We start from the raw sequence: 13765 nt of genomic DNA, 5'->3' as shown, positions 1-13765 counted from the left end.
GGGGGGTGGGTGGGAGGGGGAAGGGGGTTGCGAGGGCTTTTCAGGGTGGATTTTAAGGAGGAGGCGGCGGTCTGGCATCTGTGCCCGGGGTAAAGCCCACGGGGAGGAAAGGCGTTACAGCCGCATGTGACAGACGGTTACACACGGGAGAGTACAGAGCAAGGCAAGGCAGCGTCATCGGGACTCCGTGTTATATCGCCCTCCCTCCTTCTTCCTTACCAGAGCTTCTCCAGGCTTACAGATTATCCGCTTCACCCGAAAATTCGTTTAAATCTGGTACAGCCGCCTACGGGAACAGGGCTGCGCCGGTGCCAGCCGGGACCCGAGGCGTGGATTGCCCCGGGAGGCAGCGCTGCCCGGGACCACCCCTGCCCCCAACACACCGCCGTCACCAAACCTCTCTTCATGTCCTCCTACAGCCGCCTTTTGGTACACCGAGTAACTTTACATTCCTCGTATATCCTCTGTCACAATTACTGTAATTTTTATGTAGACTATTGCAAACTTTTAAAAATCTTCCGCTCTTTTCCAGGTTGCAAGGCTAAAGAGAATTGCAAGCTTCCAAGTTGCGTGAGCTGCTGAAACATGTGCATGTTGTTTATGGAGTACTTAAGCATATATTCTCATTTTTCAAATGCTTAAAGGTTCATTGATTATCAAATACGTCTCTGTTTTCAGGGTCCAGAGCAACGCAGGCATTGCCAGTATTTTTTAGCAGCCTCTCTTGAAAGTTGTACTTCACAGTCAACTGGAGTCTTTACAGGGTATTAAAATACAATATTCTTGCACTTTGGTCTTGCTGTGTCACATATCGGGTCTATAGCATCTACTGAATACAAGTGTTTTTCCTTGGGCTCCCTGTTTACCTTACTAATAGCGATCTGACTACATACGCTGTAATACGGCGACACTTAAACTGACAAACAAATTCTTTCTGGCTGGAAACGTGCGCTTTATAACGAGGCAGAACAAATGATTAACCAAAAAAGCAGTTTAAGATGTTTGAAAGTTTATTCATAGTAGAAATTTCAATTTCTTTTGAAGACTACAAAACCTGCCATTAGACAGGAGTACAAGCAATGATATCTTTCCAGAACTGTTCATAGTTACATCTGGAACAGTTCTAATTACACATTAATAGCATGATTGAAACATTTCCTAGATCAGACTCTGAATAAAACAATCATTTAAAGTATTCAGTACAATTTTAATTTTTTTTACTAGCATTTCAGTTCTATGACAGCAGTGCCAAGCATCTAACAGATGCTATTGTAATGGCCTAGAACAAGGTACAATACCACCGATTTCCTGGAACAGTACCTTAGACTCACTTACATGCCATGCTGAGAAAACTAGTATAAAGTACGATTGTAGAAAAATATTTTATCTGTGATTTTGTCATTTTTTAAAAACGTTTTAAGTAGACTTCCCCCCCGCCCCCCTGGTTGCAAAATAATTACATCCCTCATAAGTACACCTTCCCTTTGATTAGGTCAAGAGTATCAAGATAAAGCTAATCATTTACATCATTTTCATAAGTGAAAATTCATCTATGAACCATTGCTGCTTACTAAGGACCAGCATACTTTGCATCCTTTCATTCCAATAGAAAAGCAGAGCTTTAGTTGGTACACCACATTTACAAAAGCAAAACACACACAAAAAAATCCCAGACACGTAAATCTATTTTCTTATGCCCTTGTCTCTTTAGAAAAAAGTTTTAAATAGTCTCTTGAAAAACACCCTATAAGTTTCATCCAACGTTATGGTGATTATGAATAAAGAACTTTGCCCTTACTGGGTATAGATGGCATTTAATAAGTATTGCAACTATGCTCTTCCCTCTGTTCTCTCATGCTCTTAAGCACAGTAAGTGGTAATTTCACACTAAGAAAAATAAACCATAGCCGACATATAGAAAATTCACCTGTATCTGCAGTTCTCCTTTTTTATCCTCTATGACTGCGTATCCTAGAGTCACTTGCTAAACTTTGCAGACCAAGATGCAGTCCAGCAATGAATTTACACAGTGTGTCATATATACTCACATTCTAATAGAAAGGTGCTGGGATTCAAAGAAGCACTATGTGGATTTCTTTATAGCTTCTAACAACTGCAGCTACGAAAACATAAAAAGAAATGTGAAAGTTGTGAACATGGATCCAAAACAGGAGGTAAGGTACATAAAACCATCTAACTCTGGCCTGTAAAATATACCTCCCGTACAGACCGGCCCTTTATACCTTGGTAGCCCTTCATACCTTGGTTTAGAAAGTAACTTAAAAATAGAGCGCATCTAGACTTCAACACATTCAAATTAGCATTGCCCTGTTTTATTAGCATTTCATATGTTCATCCTATGCTGCTATATACATGACGTAGTAGCAACATCTGTAAAGTCTAGACTAAATTAACAGCCAACTTGAGAATGTGGAAACATAAAATGTAGGAGTTAACTGTGCTTCTCCATTTGGCTAATGACCAGCGACCTTGAGGGCCACAAAATACAGCTAAAATAAAATTACTGAAAGTACTTTTCTATTATTTTAACATATATATAGCCAATAGTGAAGCAGCTTAACACTTTCTCCTTTTGGTCTGTTCTTTGCCAGGTACCCATATATATACACACCCCGGGAACACACAAAGAATTCCTCCCTGAACTGAAATGCTATTATTAACACACTAGCAAGTACTGTCAGCCCTTTGTTTCATCAGTATCACTTTTAAATCTTATTTGTTGACTAGATGTGACAGTCTTCAGATTAACACATTTAAAAGCCACTCCAGAAGGTATGATTTTGATGAGCCTGACTTGTGATCGCTCACAGAACTGAGAACACATTTTCTGAAAGGTAAGGTTTTACTAAATTCCTCTGGAACTGCAGACACTGTCAAAGACAAATTAAAATGGCCTTTTTCTGCCTCTAGTTAAAGATGTTTCTTGAAGGAAGGGTATATGCATCTGTACTGCTAAAGGGAATTTGAATGCTAGAGCACCAAGTAAGAGAAAAATGCAAGTTGCTTGGCAAGAGCTGTGCGTTCAAATTTCTGAGATCTGTGGTAATTTCAGAATCCCTGTTCATAAAAGCAATTCCTTAACAATTATATGATGGCTTAAATATTTAACAGATTTTTAAGGGCAATAAAAGTGGGATCCTTTGCACGTCTAACAAAGGAAGCTTCCCCAAGGAACTCAAACACTTGTGGCAGAAGGAACGCTCTCAAATTCATTTAGAGCAGATCTGTGGTGTCATAAAGATGATTCTCCCTTTCAACAAACCTCTGATGATTTCAGGGAAACTAGAAAATTAATCACCATAAAAGAAATTTAATACCACTAAATCAAGAAAATACCTTCTCATGCAAAACAAAATTGCATCTTTTAGTTTTAAAATTGTATTGTTCCTACAGAGCTGTTCACCCAGATCCATATTTATTAAAGCCTGAATTCCCAATATCCATTTGCATATCTAGAATGAGTTGGTGCAGCACACCATTTTGGTGGAGTGGGACACTCACTGAATTCAAACACGTTACAGTGCACCTTCTAATGCAGGCAATTTGATCTTTTCAAGATTAGCCATCAAGATGTACCTTTAATTACTTAAGACACTGAGAGGCCAGGAGTATGAAAAGTTTATATACTTGTTTAAAATGAGTCTTTCACCCTCATTACAAACTTGCTTCCATCTGGGGAAGATTGAGAACACTCACTCTGAACAGCTTTGTTTCACCTGACTGGGACAACACTATTTTCATGGTAAATTATAATGACCCTTTTCTAACCCCAGACAGATCTAGATGACTCTCCTCTTCCTTTGCTTTGGCTGTCAATTAAAATGATCAGAAAATAACTGACAGAACATTAGATCCATCAGTTTTGCAACTGCAATGAATGCAGTTTAAACCTACTTTTTGCAGGCTTCTGCTTATAAGCGGACAATATGTTTTGCTTTATCTTCAATGCTGCCTTTTTTCTTGTAATGCCAATATTCACTGAACAAATCCTTTGCAGCTTAAACAAAAGTTACAGAATAGAGATAAAATATTAACAATGGATTATAAGAATAAACAATATAGAAATGTCCTCTATCAGAAAGTATTTAGCAACGATTCCTGAGTCCAGAGATTAGATGGGAGAGAATAAAAGGGAGGGAAGGGGAAGCAAAAGAGAGTGAGATATGGAGAAAGTTATCTTTTCTCTGGGTTATATTACCTATTGTATATATAGTATGGTGAGAGCCACTGTTTAAATTTTGAATACTATAAACAGTATCCTGATTTTCATAACATGACATGCAGCGTCAAAAACATGGAAATGTAGAAAAGACATAGGCAAGGAGAAATACATATTCATAGTATTACATTCAATAGCTGTTTAACAGTCAGGCTTCTTTTAGAGCTGTCCAACAATACTGATTAATCCAGGTGAACTGTTTAATCAGACTTAATCGTCAAAATGATTAATAATATCTAAGTAAAACAAGGCATGTATACAATAAAGAAAACAGCACGGAAATGTACTGCTTGTGAACTGTTTACAAAAACATACAAAATGTTGGATGGCACAAAGTATATAGTGCTAATATAAACAGATTGTTTAAGCTAAGTGCTTAACATAAACTGTCCATCTCTACCTGTAACAAAGAATATCTTAGGGGACAAAAAATATTCCTTATAAAAATAATGCTATGTGGTGCAGAGTGCTTTATTCAGTGTATTTTTGACAGAGGTGGCATTCATAATTCTTCTGGTTTATTCAATCGTGAACATGATCGTTTTCATTGTGTTTCCACTTGTCACTCCATTTGAAGCTCCAGTAAGATCAGTAACTTGCCATCAACAGTTTAAAGCGAGAATAGATGAAAGCAGTAGCAGCAGCAGGAGCAGCAGCATTATAGGTACCAGCTGGGACAGAGTGTGCTTGCAGGTATCTGTCAGATATGTGCTACCTGTCGCCATGATTTGTGCTATCATCTTATGCCATGGTACCAAATATCTGGTTGAGGTCACTTCACAGGGCTGTTGAGGTAATTTTTTTTATACCTCTCCTCTGAGCAAGAGTAGAACGGCCGACTGGCTCCAAAACTGGGGACTGATTACGATTCAAAGCAGAGTAAGTTGCTGCCATTGCACCCTGCAGGGCAGAGAGGAAGAAAAACCAAAAGTAGTACACTGTGACTGACGCACACACTAGAGATCACACAGAGCTAAGTGCCAGAGATTCTGAACGCGTTTTAACTTCCAGTCTACTTTCATCTACAAAACAGAAACATACCACTGCATTACTCAAAGACCAGCAGTGTTTGGAGTGTTTTTTAGGGTAATAAATAGTTTTCACGTAAGTCTGAAGCAATTTTACCTTGCTCAAAAAAACAAACACAGATTGCTAAATTAAGTTCTCTCTCCATGCTTTGTGAAATAGTTGGGGAGTGAAACCCCATCGGTGGGCTGTCTCTGCCTATCACTTATAATAACCATTTCAGTTTTTAACAAAATATTTAAAAATCGCCCACATTACTCAGCACATGAAGATTTAAAAAAAAAAGTTAGAAAGTTGTGAGCTGTGCCATCAGAACTGCCCCCTCTTTCCCCTTGTGATTTTGAATGCTAGACATTTCTAATAGCTGACTCAGAGAGAGTGTTTATTGCATTCTTCAGATCCTTTTTATGTTGCACAGCAGAGATTCTTGGATGTAGGATTGAAGGCAGGGTGGAATACAGAGAAGTAGAATTCAATTATTTTTTATTTCTCTCTGTTTGTTCAAAGTGAAAGAGTTTATCAGGGTCAAAAACAGATTGTGCTTCAGCCAGAATGCATGATACCGTCTTAATTAACACTGCCTTTTGGACTTCATTTTAGCTTATACCGTGATCGTGAAGTATACTCTGTTCTTTTAGTCACTGATGATTAACCTCCTCTGAAACTGTAAAATTAGCTGAACTGTTTTTCAGCTCCCCTGTAGTCACCTGACAACATTTTCACTATCAGAAGAATGATTTCTTTTATGCCGGTTTCTTAAGGAAGTTAAGCCTCCCAGTGTAAGTCAGCCCAATAAATTTCAAATCTGAGAAAATGAAAGTCTTTTTCAAATGTATTAGATTTATTCTCTATGACTTTATGGCTTAGTGCAATTCCCAGTCATAACAACTTTTAAATAGTATTTAGAGGAAACACATGCCACGGTAACTTTTTTTTTTTAAAAAATATCCTTTTGTTTACACTACTTTTGCCTAAAGACCAAGCTTAACAAATATCTACTTACCTTCACTAAATGGGGAGCATCCTGCCTGTTCAGCTGGTATTGAGGCAACTGGTCACAGTGAACTATCCAGGGGTGACTAAGAACTTGGGCGGCAGTCAATCGTTGATGTGGGTCAACATGAAGCATTTTTGAAACAAGGTCCTGTCAATAATACATAAAGAGTCAATGCAAGTAACAGTAAAACTTCAGCTCTAAAACAGATTACAGTTCAAACCTGAAGATTTTAGTAGTATAAAAATATGCTCATAATGTCAGTTTGAAACAGATGAAAAACTGCCCAGCAATGCTAACACCATATCTTTTAATTATATGACTCAATGGATGTTTGCTAACACAACAGGAAAGTATCCAACCAAGTTAGGCAAAATACACAAATATAAAAGTATGCACATTGGGCTAGAGCAGAGGTCCCAGTATACCAGTACAGTTTTTTTTTTTTAACAGTGACAAAGAGCAGATATGTAAGAAATGAGTATTGAAAAAAGAACAATTAAGAAAATATAGATGATCTTTCCCTTTGCATGTGTCTAACAAATCTTCCTTCAACTTGCACAGTTGTCGATTGAATTTTAGTACTCCTGCTGGCTATAAAAGTACCCTTAGTGATTTTTACCTCATCCCTCTGAAATAATTTTGCTGCTTATATTTTTGTTCCCCGCCCCTCCACTTTTCACAGTTGTTTCACAATGAAGTTGTGAACCACATGGACAGGTATTTAATTTTGTTTGTTTTTTACCATCAGCAGAATATATTAATTGAATGATTCCCAACTTCCCTAATAAAATCATCATATGAGAAAAAAGGAATTAGTCTTTCCTTCTTTGTATCATCCGTGAAATGATGTCTGTCTGTTATGCCAATCAACTCTGCTGAGATGAAACACCATATTCTATTTACTCTCTTTACATGGAAGTGGCTGTCGACATCTGGAAAGATTTTCAGCTTTGTTTTGGTACATCCTTTTCTACTACCTTTTCCACTTCTATTTTATCTTTTTCAAATTACAGTAGTGAGAATTGCATACAATACTCAAGATGTTGAAAACAAATTTATACAGCAGTGTATTATTTTATAGATGACTTTAGATGTCAGTCAGTAAGGGTAAAGCATAAATAATGTTTAATTAATAACATAAAGCAATTACCTGTGGAGAAACACATTTAGTTGACTACAACTGGATTTAAGATAATTTAAGTTACATTAGCAAGACTGGACATTTTCACATAAAACATTATTTGTTTTCTAATTCAGATTAAGAATTTGAACATGAAGATATTATTAAAACGGAATCTAAGATTTTTTTTCATAGCTGACAAGTTTCGGTTCATTCTAGAGTCCCAAGTACAACTGAACAGAATGGCACTGAAGGAAGAAAAACCCGATGCTACCCGATTAGTGCAAACATGTTATTCTAACAGGTTGATTTGTCAATCGAATGAATGACATGATTTGTGGGAAAAATGAGAAGAGTACATTAGAAAACACACCAACAAATCAATTGGCAAGAAAGAGCACAACATATGTAAAAGATTTTTTTTGAAAAAATTATCACTTTACCATAGCTACACAGAAGGGGCATAAAAGATATTACACACTTAAGTCTAGAGTCTATTGTAAAAAGTGTACTTCTAAAAAAAATTAAGTGGTCTAAAATTTTTACTTTGTACAAACACAGTAAAAAGAAAGTATAATACTTCAGTGGTTTTTGTTTTGTTTTGTTTTCTTAAGTAGATATGACATCCTTAAGGACCAAAAGTTCTTAAAGTACTTAAAAGAATAAATTGCTCAAATCCTAATGAAAGAGTATGTGATAAACTGTCCTGGGCAACTCTGAAGAACCGACACAAACAGAAAAACGTGAAAAAACTATTTTTCTAGCCTGACTCAGTGCAGCATATGGTAATTATTGTAACATTTTCATGAGCCTGATTTAGACTGCCTGTATGATTTTTGAATGTCATGCTTCCACATGAAGTTTTATTACAGCATTTCTCATCATGGATGGTTGTGCATGTGTGTCAATACTGATAAAATACACTGTATTTCTAAGGACATTTGTTAACGATTATAGTATAATGCACACCTGGTTTTCTTCCTACATGCCAGTGACTGTTGAAACATGAAAGGATCATAAGTAGGAAACAAACTTCTAGGCACATAAACGATCAGATCAGTATTTTAAAATAACAATAACAGGCAGAACTTAGCCAATCATATATGACATAATATATACATTATAAGCAACACGTTATATTGCAATCCATTTCTCATCCCCCAAAGGACAAAGTAAATGTACTTGCCTTAGCTGTATCTGAAACGGTATTCCAATAACCACCACTGAGAGAGAACTTCCCACTACCTATTCGGGCCAAAATCTCCTCTGGGGTATCATCAGGACCATTTGCAAAAGGAGTGTAGCTATTTAACCAAAGTCAATGTTAATAACTTTCAGAACCTGGACCTCAATAGTTATAAATCTGATCACAATATTCAGTGAGTTCAACATAATCATAGGCAACAGATAGTAAAACAGCTTTAAAAGGAAATTATTCTTAACATGTGAAAATGAATGGCACTGACTACAGATATGTTCTTACTGTATGTATTCCCTCTATATCGTGTCTGAAAACCACATTTTTCCTATAGCAGTCTAAGTATTGGTGGTTCCTGAATTACAGAAAGTATTCCTAAAGCCATCATATTTTAGTGAAGTAATAGAATTATAAAATTAAATGTGACTTTATGATGAGTCTGAAAAAGAATAAATGTTGTTTTGATACTAGAGGAAGGAAGGTGCAGCAATTTTCCTTGCTTCATTATGAGTATTCTTGCTGCTACTAGAATATCCACAACCAAAAAAGAGATATATTCAAAACCAAGCATGTTTTTCACTTATTTAGTTTAAAATGCCATAATGTCTCTGATAGTGTTAACTCTTAACCAAAGCTGGAATCTGAATAATCCATCATAAAAAGATAATCTATTTGGCAGGTGCAACAGCAACTATCTTTTGGATTTGTGGAACTACAGGTGAATTTATTATTCATTATCTTTTATGTAGTTAGTTTCTGTTGTATATATAAATGCATTTCTATAGCATTTATTATATCCTAACTGCATCACTTTAAAGTATCCACATGGCTGAATTTTGCACACAATCATGCTCCAGTGCATTGCAATTACATTTGCAACATGTATTTCCTTCAACATATATGCTGCTTAATCCACTAATTTTCACATGAAACAATCAATTCTTACTCCTAAATCACCACAAAAGCAGAAATTAAACATCTAAAATAGATGAGACATGAGATGCCAAGAATTTTTCACATCACTGTCTGAAAATTTGGATTGTACTAAAGGCAAGGCATATTCTACCCCCACTGAAGCCAAAGTTGAGATTAATCAGTGTCTCAATAGAAACATCTTCAACAGTGGGCCTACATTTATTATTCTTTTTGTTTATGTTGGTTTACTATTCTATATCAAAGCAAACTAAAATTACCCTTACCCAGTTAGCATGGTGTAAAGTAGAACACCAAGGCTCCATATGTCACATGCAGCATCATAACCTTGCCTCTTTAAAACCTAAGGGAGACAAATATTTTTTCTGAAAGACAAAAATGCTTAGAAAGGCTTTGATTATGTCACAGAAATAGTGAGAAATCAAATTTTAGTGTTTACAAAGCGATTTCATTTGTTACACAAGAATGAAACAAATATCTAACTAGCAAAAAAATCCCATCAAAATTAATCAAGACATATAAACTGTCCTGGTATTTACCTCTGGTGCAACAAAATTTGCTGTGTAACATGGAGTCATCAGAAGACCATTTTCTGCTCGTAGTTGTTTTGCAAAGCCAAAATCACAAATTCGAATTGATTCTGGATTACCAGATTCATCAACATAAAGAATATTGCTAGGCTTCAGGTCTCTATGAACAACCTAAAAACATAAAACAAACCACTAAATACAATAAGCTAAACACAGGAAAAGCTTTATACTATAATCGTCAATTCTGCTACTTAATTTCAAGTTTCCAGATTTCAAGCTTCTACCATAAGCTTCACTATTCTGACACTCAGTTGTGTCTAGAGTACTACAATTCTAACTTGGGAACTCCTGTAAAGCCCCCTCCAGACATCCCAATCCCCTCAAATTTATTTGTACAGACAGTTCCAGATGTCTTGTTCTAATGGGTGAATAGGTGTATTTTCTATTTTAACATGCATACCTACAAGACTCTTTAAATCAGAACCTTTGGCTAGGAATATCTTTTGGAGTCACAAGGTCCGTAGCTGCTGATGTGTCACCACGCTATGTAACCACACACCAGTTACTGCTGGAGTAAGCTCCTATATTCCATTCTCTGCATTCAGATAATCTGAATTAATCTCCATGCAAACATCTAAGGCCTGATTAAGAAGGAATTTTAATACATTTCTGCCAAAAAATAACAAACTATCAAAGAGGTATTCCCCTAACGGACTGGCATGTCAAGGAAAGCCCGTACTGGTTCCCAAGTGGCTGTTTTGTAGGGGCTTGCGATGTAAAATGCTTGAGAAAAACTGTAGAAGCTGCCAAAGCTCTGGCAAAATGAATCTGACCTTATTTGAAAGTATGTTATAAGCAAGCCTTAATAAAACCTGGAATGTGTAAGGACAGTCTTCGAAATCAGATGACCTGTTATATTTTCTTCACAAGACAAATTAGCCTAAAGTCTCTAGAGGCTTTATTCTCTGTAAAGAAAAGTGTATACGCTGCTGTAAGACAGTACAGTGGATCTAAATGTCCTCTTTTAAATATTTAAATAGATCTGCAATGAAGGCCTTTATCTTTCTGATTGTCCTACGTATTTGACTAATATTAAACACAGCTTTTCACAGCTAAATTTGAATGGAAGACTCATTTAAGATTGTGGTGAAACATTTCAAGAAGATAATCACATTAGAATGAAAAGATACCCCAAAACTCCTGCAAGTAAGTGATGTGCAGAATCAGAGGTTCGATGCACTCTTCCAGAAGGCTAGCAGTGTTTCAGAAAAGTAAGTAATATAAGACCAAGAAGCAAAAGACTGCAGAGGAGCTGCAGATTGTAAAGCTGTTTAACAAAGTAATCTATCTAGTAGAGGCTTTTTCAGCATGCAAATACATTGCAATTCCGAAATTCAACAGAACAAATACTTAAAATTATGGAAATAAGCACCTTGTAAGCTGAAATATACAAAATGGTATTAAAGAGTGTGCGTTGGAACAGTAGATGTTAAGGGGAACTTCCTGGCTTGAGAAGTCAGTGCAGGAGAGAACCAGCTCCTGATAGTGCTCGTTTTTTGGTGTTTAGATAGATTAGAATCCTTTTTCTTTAAGTAATGAATGAAACATCCTTTAGTGCTCCAAGAGACAGAAGAAAAAAAACCCAGTTTTATTCTAGTTGGTGGTGTTTGTTTTTTTTTAAAATAGATCCTAAAAGGCGTAGAAAGGAAGAGGTGGGCAACGGAAGCAGTACAGAGCTGGGGATTTGGCAGACTGCATCGAGAACCACTCTGCTTGAGTTGTCTTTTTTTTTGGAAGAAGGAGAAGCAACTCTCAAGTGGGAGGAAGACTAAGTGTAACAGCCTAGTTCAAATCTAAACACTAATTCCTAAGCATATGTCAAAGAACAAGTAAAATACCCTCCTCTATGAAGCTGTTTTCCCAAATGTGAACTTTAAGAAGATGTCAGATTGTTTAGATTATACTGATATTTTCACAGAAATAACATTTTATTTTAGAGCAATGGAAAAGAGCAAAACAATATACAGGACATTTCAATTCTTTATTTCTTAGCATCATGTTTTTGATTAGCATTCTCCATTATCTACCAGCATGCAGAACTATGCTGCTCCAAGATGACATGATACTACTTGTTTATTCTTTTTATGATGTTTGTTGTGCCAACCCTTAATTGTTGTATGCTGGTCCTAAAACTTTTAGAATGGCTTGGGTGAGAGTTGGAAGCACTGCTCACCCCGAAGAGGAGGATTCAATTCCTTGTTTAGCTAATTTTTCAGTTTGAAAGTATCCTATAAATGTACATGAGGAAAATCCTTCTGGGAAGAGTCATATAGACTGCACACAGATTCAGAATGTGTCAAACCAAATATTACCTAATACCATATTTAAATGAGCTCCTCTGGTGTCCAAAGGAGCTACAAAAGGAAAATCCACTGAATACAGGGAAGATTCTTCCAGGCAAAAAATTAGACTACTGAAGTGCTCGCTATTTACATATATGGCCATCTTTCATGAGGAAGTGTACTTAACATAAGACAACCCAAAAATTTCCAAAAGTAAAAGTTCCGAAGAGCATGTGATCTAATGTGCGTTAAAATGCCAATATTCACAAAGATCTACAGTAAAGAAGCAAATAAAAATCCCCTAAAATCCTTTACTTGATGCAAGGACACTGGCCCTTTTCCAGCCACGTGTGTGGTAAGAAGGAACCAAGTTATGTTCTGTGCACAAATGCCCAAATAAAAACCCACACATGAGCAAGTGACTGAAGAAAGCAATGAATCACAAAATAAGATACAGCAGGTAACTTTGATCCTAAGTTTTCTGAAATAATAGCTCCCAGAAATGACCGTGTGTGTTGAATTGTTGTTTCTTAGCATAATTTGGGTACTATTCATTCCGAAGGAGCTTTTCTCAGACAATAACATAAGGTGTTACCATCTTGACAGTTTCCTTACTTTCTGCTTTTTCTCTATCCCTCTTTTCTTGTTTACTTAAAAAAATACAACACGACTCGTCATTCTTGCCATGCAATTGTCACGCTTGCCTTCTCTATCTTTGAACCACTTCCTCGGTCTCCAAATTAATTTCCTGAAGCATTAATTTTCTGTCTCCTAACAGTCCACTACAACTTCCTGACCCTATGGCGCAGGAGTTCATAGAATCATAGAATGGCTTAGGTTAGAAAGGACCTTGAAGATCATCGAGTTCCAACCCCCCTGCCATGGGCAGGGACACCTCCCACTAGACCAGGTTGCCCAAGGCCACGTCCAGCCTGGCCTTGAACACCTCCAGGGATGGGGCCTCAACGACCTCTCTGGACAACCTGTTCCAGTGCCTCCCCACCCTCATAGTGAAAAACTTCTTCCTAATGTTTAATCTAAACCTGCCCTCTTCCAGTTTAAAGCCATTCCCCCTCGTCCTATTGCTACATGCCCTTCATAAAGTCATAAACCAAGTTCTTCAAAACCGAGAAGTGGAAGAAATTACAAATGTGATAGGTGGAAAATAAATTTTCAGGGTCTATCACATGGTGGGGTTAGAATTACATTAGGTCCCGTGGCTAAGCAATAGCACTGGTCCTAGCACTTCTTCCTGGCTTGCTTCCTCTCATACCCTATCTATTAGTCATCATCTGCATATTCCACAGAACTGCTGACAGACTGCATGCAGGACAAGACAAACAGTTGCATCATCTCCTTTATCTAGACATCGACACAGC

The 13765-nt window shown here is 36.9% G+C and overlaps 2 protein-coding genes across 6 annotated transcripts in view; both read right to left on the bottom strand.

Moving 5' to 3' along the window:
* EIF1AX (eukaryotic translation initiation factor 1A, X-linked) overlaps positions 1-407 on the bottom strand; it is a 10565-nt gene extending 10158 nt beyond the window's left edge. The window contains exon 1 of the mRNA XM_009894489.1: positions 281-407. Within this exon, the coding sequence (XP_009892791.1) occupies positions 281-407 (127 nt within the window). The remainder of the gene's footprint in view (positions 1-280) is intronic.
* A 4020-nt stretch (positions 408-4427) lies between these two features.
* RPS6KA3 (ribosomal protein S6 kinase, 90kDa, polypeptide 3) overlaps positions 4428-13765 on the bottom strand; it is a 74781-nt gene continuing 65443 nt past the window's right edge. For all 5 annotated transcript variants that reach the window (XM_009894435.1, XM_009894450.1, XM_009894443.1 and 2 more), the window contains 5 exons: positions 10054-10215; positions 9781-9857; positions 8570-8687; positions 6270-6410; positions 4428-5140 (listed from right to left, as the gene is read on the bottom strand). In XM_009894435.1, coding sequence (XP_009892737.1) covers positions 5018-5140; positions 6270-6410; positions 8570-8687; positions 9781-9857; positions 10054-10215 — 621 coding nt within the window. In that variant the 3' untranslated portion in view covers positions 4428-5017. The remainder of the gene's footprint in view (positions 5141-6269; positions 6411-8569; positions 8688-9780; positions 9858-10053; positions 10216-13765) is intronic.

The sequence above is a fragment of the Charadrius vociferus genome, unplaced genomic scaffold, assembly GCF_000708025.1.
Source record: "Charadrius vociferus isolate BGI_N301 unplaced genomic scaffold, ASM70802v2 scaffold770, whole genome shotgun sequence".
Classification (NCBI taxonomy): Eukaryota; Metazoa; Chordata; class Aves; order Charadriiformes; family Charadriidae; genus Charadrius; species Charadrius vociferus.
The sequence above is the reverse complement of the archived record's forward strand: the minus strand, read 5'-3'. Positions and strand labels throughout refer to the sequence as shown.